Source organism: Sphaeramia orbicularis, chromosome 7 (genome assembly GCF_902148855.1).
Source record: "Sphaeramia orbicularis chromosome 7, fSphaOr1.1, whole genome shotgun sequence".
Lineage (NCBI taxonomy): Eukaryota > Metazoa > Chordata > Actinopteri > Kurtiformes > Apogonidae > Sphaeramia > Sphaeramia orbicularis.
Window position 1 is genome coordinate 50213861 of NC_043963.1, and position 17194 is coordinate 50231054.

At 41.0% G+C, this 17194-nt stretch overlaps 1 protein-coding gene across 2 annotated transcripts in view; it reads left to right on the top strand.

Annotated features, from left to right (window-relative positions):
- The window catches only part of brpf3b (bromodomain and PHD finger containing, 3b), a 66179-nt gene that overhangs the window by 19288 nt on the left and 29697 nt on the right, over positions 1-17194 (top strand). For both annotated transcript variants that reach the window (XM_030138256.1, XM_030138257.1), the window contains exon 7: positions 15569-15859. In XM_030138256.1, the coding sequence (XP_029994116.1) occupies positions 15569-15859 (291 nt within the window). The remainder of the gene's footprint in view (positions 1-15568; positions 15860-17194) is intronic.

The following is a 17194-nucleotide window of genomic DNA, read 5'->3' on the forward strand; positions in this document are numbered from 1 at the left end:
TTTGTTCGTTGAATTCCAGCGTCATGTCACCATCAAATGACTTGGTTCTCCATCATCGATTTATGATGGTTGAGATAGAAGTACTTCAAGGAAGCCACCCACCAGATCATTGATGGTGTACAACGAATGAGGAATCCCACTTCTGACACCAAATTGTTGTGGAGGTGTAAACGACAAAGAAATTTGTGGAGAATGGATTGGTTGTCAGTCAGGCCTTCCTTTATTGTGCACAAGTGAGAAACTAACCAACGAAGCTTTGCCCTCTCTCAGAAGTCAGTTCTGACCTGTCCAGGAAGTCAGTCTAACTTATAGTAGCCTGCGCTAAGCTTAAATGAGATTGGTTACTATGATGTATGACGCTGTTGCTAAGCAGAAGAAAGAAAATAAGATACAAACAGACAGAATGCAAGACCTTGAAGCTGTCCGGGGAAGTTTTAGGGAGTTGGGTTATGCTGTATCTTGTGGTATTGTTAGAGACAAAGTAGCTTACAAAACATGCAGAATTGGGAAACTGACTGAGATTAAACATTCATATCTAGGCCTGTGGTTAGAAAGAGAATGAAAACTGAAGAGCTATCATAGGTGTCTTATAAACTAATAGAAGACTTTTGGTCAGTATTAAAATCAGTATTAACAATGTATTTTGAACCGATCTCCCAGATGAGACAGACAGTATCCAAGCAGTCAAACGGATTAGCTTTGCATTTTAGTCATGTTTTCTGATGCGATGGTGTATCACAAACCTATGGTATGAATGCTTGAAAATGCAGTAGGTTATGTAGATAGTATGTTGTATCTTACGGTTGTATGTATGTATGTGCGTGCGTATGTGTGAGCATGTATGCAAGTTGTATGGTTTTTAACTACAGATTTTTCAAATAAATTATATCTTGTTTGATGTATAGCTCGTGTGCCCCTCTCAATCAATAGATAGATTGATTGATTGACTTTATTAATCCCTTAGCAGAAATTCAAAATACAAAATGCGGTCATAGCTCCACAAACAGCCATATCACATCAACACACAATAAATAAATAAATCCAGAGTATAAGTAGTTGTGAATAACTTGGATTAAAAAGAGGTAGACCTAAAAGACAAGATATGTTTTCTACCTGTCACATAAAAGCATAAAAACATTAAATCAAAGAAACCCACCCGAGGACAGAAGTGTTCCTGAGATTCTACCTCCTATACATCCCCACCCAGCTGCTGCTCCTCCTGTCTCCTCCCACCTCCCCTCCCACTTAAAGAGTTATATTGTCTTATTGCACGAGGGACAAACGACTTTGCATATCTAGTGGCGGAGCAGCTCAATGAGTGCAGTCTGTCGCTAAAGGTGCTCCTCTGCTGGCTTAGGACACTGCATAATAGGTGGTTGCCATTATGCATGATTGCCCTCAGTCTGGACAGGGTTCTCTGCTCTTTCACTTCTTCTACGGAGTCCAGCTTCAGGCCTACCACACAGCCCGCCTTCTTAATGATCTTATTCAGGCGCTGGATGTTCTTCTTACTGGCACTACGCCCCCAGCAGGTCACAGCATAAAAAACAACACTAGCCACTACAGAGTTATAAAACATCTGTAGTAGCTTTGCGCAGGTGCTAAATGATGCCATCCTGCGCATCAAGTAGAGCCTGCTCTGACTCTTCTTATAGATGTATTCAGTGTTGAGAGACCAGTCCAGTTTATTGTCTATTATCAGGCCAAGGTATCTGTAGGAGGGCATCATTTCGACCGCCTCCCCCTCGATGTAAACAGAGAGTGGGGTGAGGGGCTTGTGCCTGAAGTCCAGCATCATCTCCTTAGTTTTTGATACATTTAGGAGCAGCTGGTTCTTCTGGCACCACCCTACAAAGTCACTCACCAGTCTCCTGTATTCCCCCTCCTCATTCCCCTTGATACATGCCACAACTGCTGTGTCATCAGAGTACTTCTGCATATGGCAGTGTCCTGAGTTGTGTTGGAAATCGGCAGTATACAAGGTGAAGAGGATGGGGCACAACACAGTCCCCTGTGGAGCTCCTGTACTGTTGGAGGTGGTACTGGATACACAGCCACCAATCCTGACAAACTGTGGTCTGTCAGTTAGGTAGTCTGTTATCCAGGAGATGAGTAGTGGGTCTACCTGCATCGTGGCTAGTTTCTCCTGCAACAAAGGGGGCTGAATGGTGTTAAATGCACTGGAGAAATTGAAAGAAAGGATCCTCACAGCGCAGCCTCCCTCCTCAAGGTAGGAGAGAGTAGGTACAGGACAGCATCCTCCACCACTATCCCCTCCCTACATGCAAACTGGAGTGGGTCTAGAGCATGCTGCACCTGTGACCTCAGACGTTGCAGTACCAGCTCTCCATCGACTTCATCACCTTTGAGATGAGAGCAATGGGCCGAAAGTCGTTGGAGTCCTTGGGATTTTTCATCTTGGGAACAGGGATAATACAGGATGTCTTCCATGATGAGGGGACCTTCCCCAGGTGCAGGCTTAGGTTGAAGACGTGCTGAAGAGGATCACTAAGCTCCTCAGCACAGACTCTTAATAGCCTGGGGCATATTAGGTCAGGCCCAGCTGCTTTCCTGGGGCTGAGCCTCCTCAAAACCCCTCTCACCTGGTGCGCAGTGATGGGGGAAGGATGTGGGGCTGGTCTAGGGGGGGAGGTGGTCACGGGAGTAGGGGGGGAGTCTGTTGACAGGGGGTAGTGGAGATGGGCTGATGGGGGGGGGGGGGTCCAGCTGGGAGAGGAGGAGAGGGGTCTGGTGGGCAGGGGGGAGGGAGGGGGGTTTGGGGGCTGCTAATGGTGGGCTGCTGCAGCTGTGTTCAGAGTGGGGGCAGACGAGTGGGAGAGGGTAGGGACACCTGAGCTGAATCGGCTAAAAAAAGCGTTCAGCTCATTTGCTTTTTCCTTACTTCCCTCCACCATTCCAACTGCAGTTTTTTTGCACCAAGTGGTGGTTTTCATACCTTCCCACACCTATCTGATGTTATTCTGTCTCAGCTTCCCCTCCAGTTTCTTTTTATACGCCTCCCTGGCCTCCCTTAGGCATAACTTCAGTTACATAGTAATCTACACAACACACATAATGAAAGCACCCATAGCAATCACTCAACATTCAAGTTTTCATCAACACAACAGACAATTTAGTTTTCTTATTATCGCTAAAAATACAATTCCTCATAGAGACAACAGGACATGGTATGGCACTACATGTATAAGCATTTACCAAAAACTTAAGGCATTAAAGTAATAATGCAATATTCATAATGATAAAACATGAAAAAACAGGCATTAAAATAATAAATACATTTCAGAATGCAATAGACAATTACACACAAGGGCAACACCACATACTTTTGTCTCTCCATCACAGGCAAAAGCTACACACAGTTAAGGGACCCCAGACATGGGGACATGTCCCTGTCCTACCCACTACCACACAATCGAACAACAGCTGCTCCAGCTACACGGAATCTGTTGGAGCACCACAGAAAATCAGGTACATTCAGGGAAGCATAACCAACCCTGCTACAGTAACATTATTGAAAAGGAAGTGCTGTATGCATCGAGTAACAGATGAGAAAAGCCCCATCACCCCCTTTTCTGAGACCAGCAGGGCAAGGTTTGTGCAAAGGTTAGGATTCTGCGCTCAGCCTTGGAAGGTTCCCATCCATCAAGGAGAGCATCACATCTACTCCCAGTTGGTTGCCTAATATGTGAGAAGAATCAAAATGTTACTGACAGTAATAGAAAAAGGAGAAGAGAAAATCTTTCAAATGTGCCTTGCCAAGCTATGAACCAAAAAAAAGTGTTTTGGTCGCAAGAATCGGGGTTCTTCTCCATCAGTTCTGACAACTATGACAATGGTAACGAATGATACAAAACCGTATTAGGTTCATGCCTTTGACTATTTCATTTCATTTCCTAGAGTTTGCATTTGAGTTATCGGCTAACTCACTGTACAGAGTAGCACATTTCACGGCTATTGTGGTCACCATCATAACGCATTGAAAGGAAAGCATGGCTCACAGTCTGTAGGCTCTGAAAATAACAACAACATGAAAAGCTGTCGGAGAGCGCAGACCTCCGCCAAGACAGACCCCCCCCCCCCCCCCCGGTCACCACCAAAATTTAATCATTTCTTCCTTGTGCCAGTACCACCATTTCCTGAAAATTTCATGAAAATCCATCCATAACTTTTTGACTTATCTCGCTAACAAACACACAAAGCACAAACACACAAAATAAAGTGATCACAATACCAAACAATATATATGTAACAATATGCACATATTCAAGATATATTCAGATTGTTGTTGATTGATGGTATCCTGACACACTTTTGCTCATAAAGAATTGTATATTATTCTTTACGGAGCAAACGGTCAGCTGGGAAACAATCAGTAAGGCTATTCAATTTATTTTAGCAATTTGTTTTGAGAAAATCAGCTTCACAGCGAAGAGCTATCAACCAACTCGAGAAAGGAACGAGATAGACTGACTTTGCCCACCACCTACATCTTTATATTCATTTCTGCAAAAATCGAGTGGATTTCTACAACCTGTTTCAATTCCTTCTTAATTTTTTACATTTTATAACTAATTACGTCACAACATTTGCACAGATATGTAAATAAATAGCTCCCAAAAGTTTTGTACAGTAAATAAAGTCTTCCAAATTTCAATATAACTGAAATTGTATTTTATCTTTCACTTGTTTTTGTTTTAAGTTCAAACAAAAACAGTAAGTGCAGGAAGTTCCCAGGTTTAGCAGCATCTCTTATAAAGCTAATTGAAAATTTAAATAAATAGCTTCCTGAACTTTTAAAAAGTAAATAAAACAAAGTTAAATAAAATTTGTACAGAAATATGAGTCTCAAATCAGTTAGTAGTCCCAACTGAGCAGCACCAGATTGTGGTGCAAAAAGCAGAGTTGTTCAGTGAGCTCTCCAGTGAGCTTCTCTTGCTCTCATAAATTGCAGAGACTTCAGTGAAGATGTGTGCGGGGGAATGTATGTCGGGGGGAGCAGGGTACATCGGGTAGGGGCAGCAGTTATATACGTGGGGGCGTGGTCTGTGCGGGCCATAACTAACATAACTAACGCTGGCATGAAGTGAAACTGAAACCTAACATGCTTTCAACGTCGGACTCCTGGCTTCTGTGCCTCTATTACACAGTGGACCTTACTCAAAATTTTCACAACTTCTAACCTGTATCTACTGGACCTCATCCACTGCTCTATGGGCCCCCCAGAAATGAATTTGTCATGTTTACCCCCCTTTACAGCACCCCAGAGTGATTTACAGACACGTCTGGAGGGACTGCAAGTGGGCAGAGTTACCGATTATGTTTCTAGAATGTTATTGGGCTCACATAAGCCCAAACAGTAACGTTACTAGTAGTTGTGAGTTGTAGAGGACTGGGATGTTTATGACAATTTTAAGAGAGTCTGCTGCCTTAACTTACCTTCGAAACATATATATGCTCTCCAGAGTTTCTTCACTCCCACAACTTTTTGTCCTTTTCACTGTGTGCATGAGCACTGTGCATGCATAGCTTTTACTGCTGACTGGCTATTACCTGTGCCGTGGCTCTGTGTGTAACCAATCAGATGGGGCTGTGGGTTGGACAATGTTGGAGACAGAGTAGTGACTGCAGATAGAATGGCGCGGCTGCATCAGAGCCAAAGTAACCCAGTTTTAAATTGATCTCTTATTAGCCGTTGGATTAAAAAAAAAGGCTGATGCCGATATGTGTCAAATGCAGAATATCAACGCTGATAATCGGCCTGGCCGATTGTTGGTCGATCCCTTGTCTAGACTTCCGATGAACATTTCTTTGAGTACACCATGATTATTTTTCAGCAGCAGCAGTTGTAGTCCACACTAAAAATATGGCCAAACTTTGAGCCGATTACCTAAAATGTTCAGTTGTTGGTTGTATTAACAAACTCAAGTGGCTGAACAGGACAGAGCAGCACAGCCAACATCCTGGACGGGGTGGGCGTAAAGTGGCTTGTGCATTTAAAGGGCCAGCGCTCAAAATGACCTTGTCTCATGTCATTCCTCAAAAATAGGGTTAAAGTTTATGTAGACCACAGGGAAATGTTTTAAAATGCATATTTCCATTTAAAGAAGCAAAATATCACTCCTTTAAATACTATAACGTTCTCCATCAAGATATGTCGACATTCTCTACCTCTACCAAAGATGTTAGGAAAAAGTTCCAGATCACTAATACTAGCTAACCAGTAAAAACCAATGATGTTATATTATTATTATTTGCAGTATTATTAGTATTGTTATTGCTGTATTTAGGATGCATTAATTAACTTTTATCCATCTATAGTTCATCTGCACAGTTACAAGCCTTTCCAACTACTCATACATAGGATTCAGGAAGTGTATACTATTTCATGTTGTAGTGCTTCTACATGTGACTAATGCACATCTTTTTCTTTTTTTTGTTTAAGTTATTTATATTAAGGGCTCAATATGTATTGATTTGTGTATTGTTCAGTGACGTATGGTCATCATGATTAAAAAACAAACAATGAGAAAATTAAATAAATGTTGATATTTGTCCACTGATCTGTTCTATGAGCATATTTTCTATGTGATTACAATAACTTTGATAGTTTTCATTTCAAAATTGCATAATTTCTACATTTACCATTTAAATAGAGGGAAGAGGCACATGGTGCGACAGCAGCGGGCTCTGCTTCACCTTGGATCGTGTAATCTCTCACAAACTGTGCTGGCATCCCATGCAAAAAGAGTGTGTTGCTGTCTCTCTGTGTATTGCCAATTGAATGGTTTCAAACACTTTTATTGACTTTCCATAATCTGGATAGTGTATAAAAAGTATGTGTGGAACTTGTTCAGTCTTGCAGATCAATCATGAAACTGCAAAAAAAGGCACTCTGTGAGGCAGCCAGTACTCCTGCCTCATGGCAGAGGGTGCTCATGAGCGCACAGGTTCCTCTTGCTGCTGCGCAAGTCAAGTGCAGCGATTCATTTATTTTCCTTCTCGCCCTGCCTTAACCCTTAAAACCCCTGTGCTACTTTTGTGGAAATTCCCAAATAAATTTTTCTTGATTTTTAGCCTTTCTTAAGTGGTTTATCAACATTTATTCTAAGCTTATGTTCCGTATTTTGCATTTTTCAGTGACATGTATTTTCCTTTATTTAATTCATTGATCATGTAGATGTTCATAAAAGCTCAAACTAAAGTTCAGGGTTATTATATCAAAAACTGAGAAAATAGAAGAAGTGACTTTTTCAGTAAAGTATACCACTAACTGAACATAAAACAAGTGTCTTCATCCACTGTCATTGATCAGACTCCATGGGTTTTACTGGCGAATCATTGTTGTAGAAGATGATGGTGTTTCCACATTCACTATGGAGTAGGGATGCACCGATACCACTTTTTACCAGACCGAGTACAAGTACAAGTACTTACATTTGAGTACTTGCCGATACCGAGTACTGATACAAGTACTTAATAATACTATTACAGTTCTGAGTTATTTTAGAAAATGTACTTTATTGTCATATTGTCTTTACAGTCTGACTGTAACAGAGTGCTGCCAATGACATTTAACCATATGTTTTTGTTAAACATGGCAGTGCCATACATTTCACTAAATTATTAACACAAGTGCAACACATTGTTGTTACTAACATTTTAATGTTCAACTGAAAAACAAATATGGCATTGCCACACATTTTACTTAAATGGAACAAGATATTTCATAGCCAACATAAAACTGTGGCAGAACAACTGGAACCATATCATCACGTCGTAACACCTGTCTGTGAGGACTATGCCTGTTTGGAAAAAGTCAGGGGCAGGTTCTTTTTCATGAAAAGAAGCTTCTCTCTGCATTGTCAGCTGTGAGTCTGTTTCTGTTTTCATCTACAATGTGTGACACTTAGCTGAATAGCCTTTCACTGTCCACACTGCTGCATGGTGGTGACAGGTATTTCTGTGACATTTGAGCCAGAGTGACAAACCTCACTTTGTTAACCCCCCAGTACTGCAGTGGGTTGTCTTCTCGATCATCTGTGGTCTCCCCTAGGTATGTCTCTAACTGAATGACAGCACCCACTGGTGCACTGCTTAGTGATGTTGATTCTTGCTCATCTGCTATCTCATCAAACACACTCTCCAGACTACTGCTGGCCTGTGCCTTGCGTAGCTTTCTGGGAGGTGGCTTCCCCAGATCCTCCTGCTTGTCTTTCGCTCCTCTGGATACCTTCTGCAGCTCCTGCATCACCATCTCCTTGGCCTCTGCAGTATGACTTATATTTGAGAAAAAACTATCTTTATACCTGAAATAGTAAAAATTAAATATTAGCTGGTATCAGGCAATGTAGAATTGTCTGTGGAATTGTCCAAATGAATATCAGTGTATGACGTTTCAATCACTAAGAATTTTTTGATCACACTCTCTCACATACAGAGCAAATAGACTGGACTGACCCCCCCCCCCACACACACACACACACACACACACACAGAGACATACATTTAGACGAATATGTATGCAGAATATATATGCCCCCCCCCCCCCCCCCCCACACACACACACACACACACAGAGACATACATTTAGACGAATATATATGCAGACTGAGACAATTCCAGACTGACACACACATTAACAGACAGAAACACACAAAGACGGAACACATTCAGTACACACACACATACACACACTCACACGTACAAATGCAATGATGGACACACTTCACCTTGGATCGAGTACAGTTGCGATGCAGTACAGTGGGTTTTTCTGCGTGGTGGCGAAGTGTCTTCTGACGGCTGCAGCTAAGGTCCCCTTCGTTGTTTTAATGCCATGGTCCTCGTCTGTTTCTTTGGTAAGAAGTCTCAGAAGCACAGTCAAAGCAGGAATGACCTCTGATGCCAGTGCTTTGGAGGAGCTCACTTTTCGGGTTAATTCCTCAAACGGAGCCACCACAGACACGGCCTTTTCCAGAAGTGTGAAATTGTCAGGGAGGTCGTACTCGGAAATGAAAATTCCCAGGGTCCTCTTCTGCTCAATAAGAGACTGCAGCATGTATAGGGCATCCCATTTTTGGGACTTCTTTTCCGATCAAGCTCTTAATTTGACCAGTTAATCTCTTATATATTAGTAACTCCCAAAAAAAATTTCGGCCCAATCCGTTAAGTTTTAGACCCCCCCACTGCCATCTTTAGGGTGCCCGTCAGCTGAGTGCAGAAAACCCATTTTTCAATGGAAAATCATGCATTTGTCGGTTAATTATGCCATATTTGCTCATGCAAATGTCATATTAGAGATTTAGGGGATGCTACTGTCATTTATGAAGGTCTCAAATCATGTACAGGTCAAGGTCACATGATTTTAGACAAGGTCATGGTCATTTGACACTGAAAAATAGGTAAATGGGTCTTCATTACTCTTGAGTTTTTTGCCTTTAGGATGACTTGGCATATTTACACTGAAAATGTGTTACCCTTCTCTGGAAAAAGAAATCTGGTACCTGCTGAACTGAAGAAAAGGGAGGGTACCAGATTGGTAATATAGGATAAAATGTTCTCCTGTGAAAGCCCTGAGTGCATATCTTTGAAATAAGACTAGGCAATAAAGAAATCAGCAAAAACGTATGATTTTACCCATTTTTCAGTGTCAAATGTATTTATTTATTTATTTAATAGGGACAGTGCATATTAATGAACATCTACAACAATTGCAGCTGTAAATATGCCAGATTGTAGCAGCAGTGCTAATTTCCATCTGTAGTCCCTAGGCAGGTGACAAGACAGTTGACCAAAAGGCAAAATATTGTAAAAGACATCATAAGAAAACGATAAACAGAAATGCAAAATATCCTAAAAACACACAGAACAACACAGTGAGGATGATCTACTGATGGTCACAGGCTTGGTTTTCCTTCATCCAATATTTAAGTTGTGATTTGAAGGAGGCATATGATTGTGAGTCTCTTATGCTGAGCGGTAAACTTTTCCAATATTTAGTTCCAGTAACTGAAAGTGCAGTTTGTCCAAAAGTAGTGTGCCTGAGTGGCACCTCACAGTCTCCTCGAGCTGTGGCCCTGGTGACCATCCCACTGACAGAGCGGAATTTGATAAAATCTGTCAAGGGAGAAGGGGCAAGTCCATGCAAGACTTTATATGTCAGGCAAGCATTTTTAAAATTCACAAAAATATTAAAATTAAGAAATTTATATTTATCTAAAACAATGCAGTGGTGAAAATTAAATGTTTTTGTTTTTTTTATCAAATATTTTTATGGCTTTTTTAAAAAGTGATTCTATGGGTTTGAGTGATGTGCCAGCAGCAAGTGACCAGGAAGTTATACAGTATTCAATATGAGAGAAAATCATGGAGTGTAAAAATATCTTAGCAGCATGTAGGGTCAAGAAGGGTCTGACTTGTTTAAAATTTTGCACATTAGAATTTACTGTCTTCTTCAGTCGCTTTATGTGTTGTTTAAATGTTAATGTTGGGTCTAAGGTTAATCCAAGGTACTTGAACTCTCTGACAAAATCCAGTTCCACGCCTTCTAGAAAGATGTTGGACTGTTTCAGTTCAGTAGTCTTTTTGGTGAACACCATGCAGACTGTTTTCTTTGTATTAAGCTGTAAACAGGATTCCTTGACCCAGTTCTGAACATGGGTCATGGTAGCTGTCAAAATTCAGGAGGCTTCCTGTGGATTTTTGGCATGTGTAAAAATAACTGCATCATCTGCGTACATTTGAGTGTTAACATTTAGACAGACTTCAGGAAGGTCATTTATAAAAATACTAAATAAAACAGGCCCCAAAATACTGCCTTGGGGGACCCCTGCTGGACAACTGAGGTAAGATGAATTGAAGCCAGAAAGGGACACACACTGTTTTCTGTCACACAGGTAAGACTGGAACCAATGCAGTGCTTCTAGTGAAAGATTAAAACGGGTCAGTTTGGATAAAAGAATGTGGTGACTGACGGTGTCAAAAGCCTTCTTGAGGTCTAGAAAGACAGCTCCTACACAGGCATGTTTATTGAGAAGACTTTTGACTTTTTCAACAAAAATACAGTTTGCAGACTCTGTGAAGTGATTATTACGAAATCCGAATTGCATTGGATGTAGAGGTGTGTGTCCAGTATTTAAGTGTGCATTCAGCTGCTTTGCCACCCATTTTTCTGCAATCTTGGAGGTAGTGGGGAGAATACTGATAGGCTGAAAATTAGCCATTTCAGTTTTAACACCAGATTTATAAACTGGTGTGACTACAGCCAGCTTCCATGCTGACAGCACAACACTTTGTTTAAAAGATAGATTTACTAAATGAGTTATAGGTAAAATTAGTGCATCTTTGTGCAGTTTTAAAAAATGAGTACTGAGACCATAAACATCCTTAGCCTTTGAGCGGTTGAGGGAGTTAATAATGCTGGCCACTTCCCCTTCTGAAATTTCCTCTATCCTAAAAACAGCATGACAAGGATTGACAGGATAATGTGCACAGTCAGGTTGAGTAAATTGTTGAGTTATCGCTCTAGCAGAATCGACAAAATATTTATTCATTTCAGTTGCTATGATAAGAGGATTTTGCACGAGGGTGTCATTTATTTTGATTTCAAAGTTATTAGAAACATTTATGGGTTGTTTACCAGTTAATTTATTTATATTTTTCCAAATCACTTTGCTGTTTCCTCTTGCATCATTTATAATGTTGATGTAAAAATTTGCTTTGGCCTTACGAATTAGACTTGTTGCTTTATTTCTAGCTGAGGTAAATTTCTGCCTGTCAGTGGTTAGACCAGATTTTAGAGCTTTCTTAAGCAATATATCTCTCTCTTTCATCAGTTTTCTACACTCATTGTCTATCCATGGTAGCACATTTCTATTGTTTTTCCCTCATCTTCCCCTCTTTGTAAATTGTGCCACTATTTTATTTACTATTAGTCCAAAGGATTCACAACCCTTTTCTATATTATTGTTCATGAGAACTTCACTCCCGTCAGTCTCTTTAAGAGCTGCATCAAGATTTGGAGTTTAATTTTCTGGAATGAACTCATGAGAGCTCCCAGATGTCTGTGGGTTAAGAAACCTAGCTTTTGATAGTTTAGGTAAAAACAAAGTAATATTATGGTCAGACATCCCTGTTAAAAGATTATAGGTTTTGAGAATTCTGTCAGACTGATTTGTGAACACTAAGTCTATTCGAGTTGAAGAGCGAATAGTTATTGTGGTGGGTTTTTCTATCAATTGTTTGAGATTAAAACGTTCTGTAATATATTTCAGATTATTTCTATCATTTTTATCATCCCAATTGGTATTGAAATCACCCAGAATTATCAGCTCTTTACTTGATTTACAATGTCCCAAAACAAGTTTCAGGTGATCATAAAATTCTGTTGTTGCAGATGGTTTTCTATAAATGCAGAAAATTGTAAATAACATTTCAGAAGAGAGTAATAGTTACACCAATACATTCAAGTTCAATTTCACTGGGCAGTTCAATTTGTTTGCATCTTAGAGTGTTCCTAACATACAATAAAACACCTCCACCCCTTCCTTTGCCCCGGTCTCTTCTAAATGTTTTGTATCCAGGCATATTTATCACAGCATCCGGAGAGGAGCAAGTTAGCCACGTTTCTGTTAGTCCTAAAAAATCAGTGTTCGAGTTTATTAATAAGTGTTCCAGTTGTTCACATTTAGGAGCCATGCTCTGGATGTTTAAGTGGCCTCCGAATAATCCACGGGGTTTACACTTTAGATCCCACACTATTTTAGCTTGGTTTAGTGTTGTAAATAGTTTGGTAGTAGGATACTTTTTAAACACTGGATTCCTTAAACTGATATCCTTGCGCGCAGTGCGCTGTTTGTGGCATGTTTCTTCAGGGGCTACAAATGATGCCCACATGGTCGCACACTCACTGGAGTAAAGTCTCTTTAGCCCCGTCTGGGCCTCGGTAACGCAGCCAGTCGCTGTCGGTCTGGGCCGTGTAGGGTCCACCTTGCCAGCAACCGAGCCAGGTGTAGATGTCAGATCCAAAGGTGCAGGCGTAGGCCCCAAGCCGTCACTGTCGGCGTGGTTAACACCGACCAAACCGTGGGCACGCACGCAGGCATCACCTGAAGCAGGCACCCCAGGGAGCACACCCGCCACTGCCAGTCCCCCGCGCTGGAGCCCTAGGCCAAAACAAGTGCACATGGGACCACCATCAGGCAACAAGCCAGGAAACACCACGCCGCCGGGCACACCAAGGCGGCCACAGAAACACGGCAGCACAGCAGGGGCAAACGGGAGCCACGGAGGTAAGTAGGTTTGGCTAAAGGGGTTGCTACCAGAGCCACCGGGACGCTGCTGGGGCCCATTCACGGGAGACGTCGATGCTGTAGTGCTTGGATCTGGCAGTGCTGGACCAGGATTCATTTCTATGTCTCCAGCAATTAACAACATTATGATCAGTTCCTTTTGTCCCTTTTGCGTCTGGGTCGATTCGTGCGTCTTTGTAGCGACTGTTGCGTTCCCATTGTTGAGTAGTTTGGAGTAGATGGCATATTGATTTTGTAGGATGTAGTTGTTTCTCTTTTGCAAATATTGCTGTCTTGTGCATAAAATTAGTATTGTTGAGACATAAAATACTAAAAACCAACCTGTTGGAGATCGTTTAGATGGCTTTTGTGGAGGGCACACAGCACCTGCCAACCTGTGCGCACACACGGCAGCCATCTTTTTCAAATGACCTTGACCATGACCTTGTCTAAAATCATGTGACCTTGACATGAACATGATTTGAGACCTTCATAAACGACAGTAGCATCCCCCAAAATCTCTAATGACATTTGCATGAGCAAATATGGCATAACTAACCAACAAATGCATGATTTTCCATTGAAAAATGGGTTTTCTGCACTTGGCTGACAGGCACCCAAAAGATGGTGGTGGGGGGGTCTAAAACTTTACGGACTGGGCTGAAATTTTTGGGGGGAGTTACTAATATATAAGAGATTAACTGGTCAAATTAAGAACTTGATTGGAAAAGAAGTCCCAAAAATGGGTTGCCCTTTGCATGTAGTATGTGCTATTCCAGTGGGTCTGCACATCCTGTTGGAGTCTTTTTATTGGCCGGTTGAGCTGCACCTTAATATCTTCCAGGCGGGAGTAGGCTAAGGCGGAATGTTTAAAATGTCCGACTATTTTCCGTGTGACTGCCACAGCATCAGCTACACCTCTCTGTGCCAAAAGTCCCTTGTGAACAGCCAGCTGGAGGGTGTGCAACCCACGGCAGGCTTGGGAGTTCAGCATCACATATGGCTTTGATCATGTTTAAGATTTGTTGTTGTAAGAACTAAACTGATTTGTAGCGAATTGCCTCTTTTGTGGGGGAGAAAGTGATGAATTGGTCAGCTGCAGGGCTATCGGTGGTTACACCAGAGCGTTATACAGAGGGTTTGTTACCTCCACCAGGAGGTATTGTGATCACTTTGCTTTGTGTGCGTGCGTGCTTGTTTGTTTGTTTGTTAGCAAGATAACTCAAAAAGTTATGGATGGATTTTCATGAAATTTTCAGGAAATGTTTATACTGGCACAAGGAAGAAATTATTAAATTTTGGTGGTGATTGGGGGGTGGGGGGGCCACGGGGGCCCACTGATCTGCCTTGGCGGAGGTCTGCGCTCTCTGAGTGCTTTCTTGTTTCTGAAGAAACTGGGGATTCTAGTCCAAGTTTTTGAGTCCAACAGAAGTGAAAGTTGCTGCTTCACTTGTTGCCTTTGCTGTAAAACTGGAAACTGTTGAATTTTTAAAATATTACGACTTTAATCTCATAAAAGTACGACGTTATTCTCGTTAAATAATGACTTTATTCTCGAAATATAACGACTTTATTCTCATTAAATTAGTTTTTTAAAACTACGACCTTATTCTCATGCATTAATGAGTTTATTCTCGAAATATAATGACTTTATTCTCATTAAATAATGAGTTTTTTAAAACTATGACCTTATTCTCATTAAATTATGACTTTATTCTCGTTAATTAACGAATTTATTCTCGTTAAATAATCAGTTTTTTTAAAACTATGACTTTATTCTCATTAAATAATGACTTTATTCTCGAAATATAAAGACTTTAGTGTCATTAAATAATGAGTTTTTTAAAACTACAACTTTATTCTCGTTAACTAATGACTTTATTCTCGAAATATAACGACTTTATTCTCTATTCTCGTAGTGACGAGCATTTTTATTTTCTTGTGTGTGTGTGTGTGTGTGTGTGTGTATATATGTGTGTGTGTGTGTGTGTGTGTGTGTGTGTGTGTGTTTTTGGTTTTTTTTTGTCTGTAGGACTTAAAATGCACACTGCTCATTATCATTTCTATTTTTGATAGTATGACCATGAAGGTCATCCCAAGTGGAAATAAAAACATTTCTGTGTTTGACTGTGAAAATCATGGGGATATTAGATATTGGCCAGTTTTAAAAGCCTCTGCTAATACTTTAATGGCAGTTTCACTTAATAAGTGGCAATTCTATCTCCACCGTTGACCAGCTAATTCTTTGTTGTCTTGTCCAGTTGACAGTGTCCTTGATCCAGAGAACCGGCTTCATATGACAGTGGAAGAACAGCTGAAGGTGCTTTTGGACAAGCTGGACTTTGTCACCTCCGTGCGATGCAGTGGTGCCCGAACACGACGCATCCGCCTGCTCCGACGCGAGATAAACAGCATTCGGCATAGACAGGGCCAATACCCTCGCCACAGCCTCCACAACGGTCATCTGAAAGATGACGACACAGACGAGGACGATGAGGAAGATGAAGACAAAGACACTCAGGCAGACAACAGCCTTTCGTCTTCAGACAAAGGTGCAGTGATGAAAAGCGCTGACAAATAAACAGTATTAAATTGCCAAATGCATGTACCTTTTAAAAGCCACTTTTTTTCAATGAGACCAGTTATGAAAATGAGCTAACGGAACATTGTCCTCAGGTAATTGAGCCAGGGTCCCCCCCACGCACCAACCCCAACCACCCCACTGTCTCCAGTCTAGTAAGTAGGGGCCCACAGAGTCTCGTTAGCCATGGCTGCCTCACAACTCCTCTCTCAAAGTGCACTCTGTGTCTGCACCTCTTTTATACATCACTCTCATGGACTCACCACTTTCCATCGGCCACGTACACTCATGGTCATGCCATCTCACTTCTGACAGCAGGCCAGTCCAGTCACAAAGTATCTTTTTGGCCTTAGAGGAAGGTGCAGAACACCTGTGATGTGTGTCAATTGAGTCTTGAAGTACTGCCATGTTTTCATGTTGCTGGTGTACAGTTGTGAGAGCAAAGTTATTGATTCACTCGTCTTGATCAGGTGTTCCATATGTATAGAGAACCTAAACTACTTTTGGACTTGTGGATAAACTCAGACTGAAACATATCTCATTAGGAAGCATTTTCCAGTGTGAAAACTATGCCACCACATCACACTACATACTCAGTGAACCTTCATGTAAAAACAAGCCTGTGTCAGAAGAAGCTGGGACAGTTTGTAAAATGTACATGAAAACAGAAAGTGATGATTTGTAAATTAGTCTTTATTGCAGACAGTATGAAGAGTAAGCCTACACGATGTAGCAATAACAGTGTTCAGTTGCAATCTACAGGGTGTCCCATAAGTCTCCATACATAGGAGACATAATACATTCCATACATATATGGTTCTAACATGTATTTCTTTCTATTTCTTCTTTATAGTTCTTCAGCAGTGGAGGACACGCATTGAAATGTGTTCCCGACAAAATGGCAGTCATATAGAGCATATTATATAAATAAAAATGGTTTATGTCAAGAAACGTATATTTTCCCTATGTATGGAGACTTATGGGACACCCTGTAGTTTAAGATGAACAAATTAAAGTTTTATAGTTACCATCAAATTGACACCAATTAATCTGAGCCTTGACAAGCTAGGGCTTCATCTGATAGGCCAAATATTTATGTGCTGAATGTGAAAGCATTAACATGCACAAATCAGGGTTCGTATGAGTGCTTGAAATCTTTGAAAATACTTGAATTTCAATTTTTTCAAGGTCTGAAAATTGCTTTCAGTGTAAGTGCTTGCAATTACAACTCTGCAACGTGATTTATTTATTTTTAATATCAACTCTGCCAGGTTCGATGGCAAGCCAAAGCTATCTACAGAGAGGT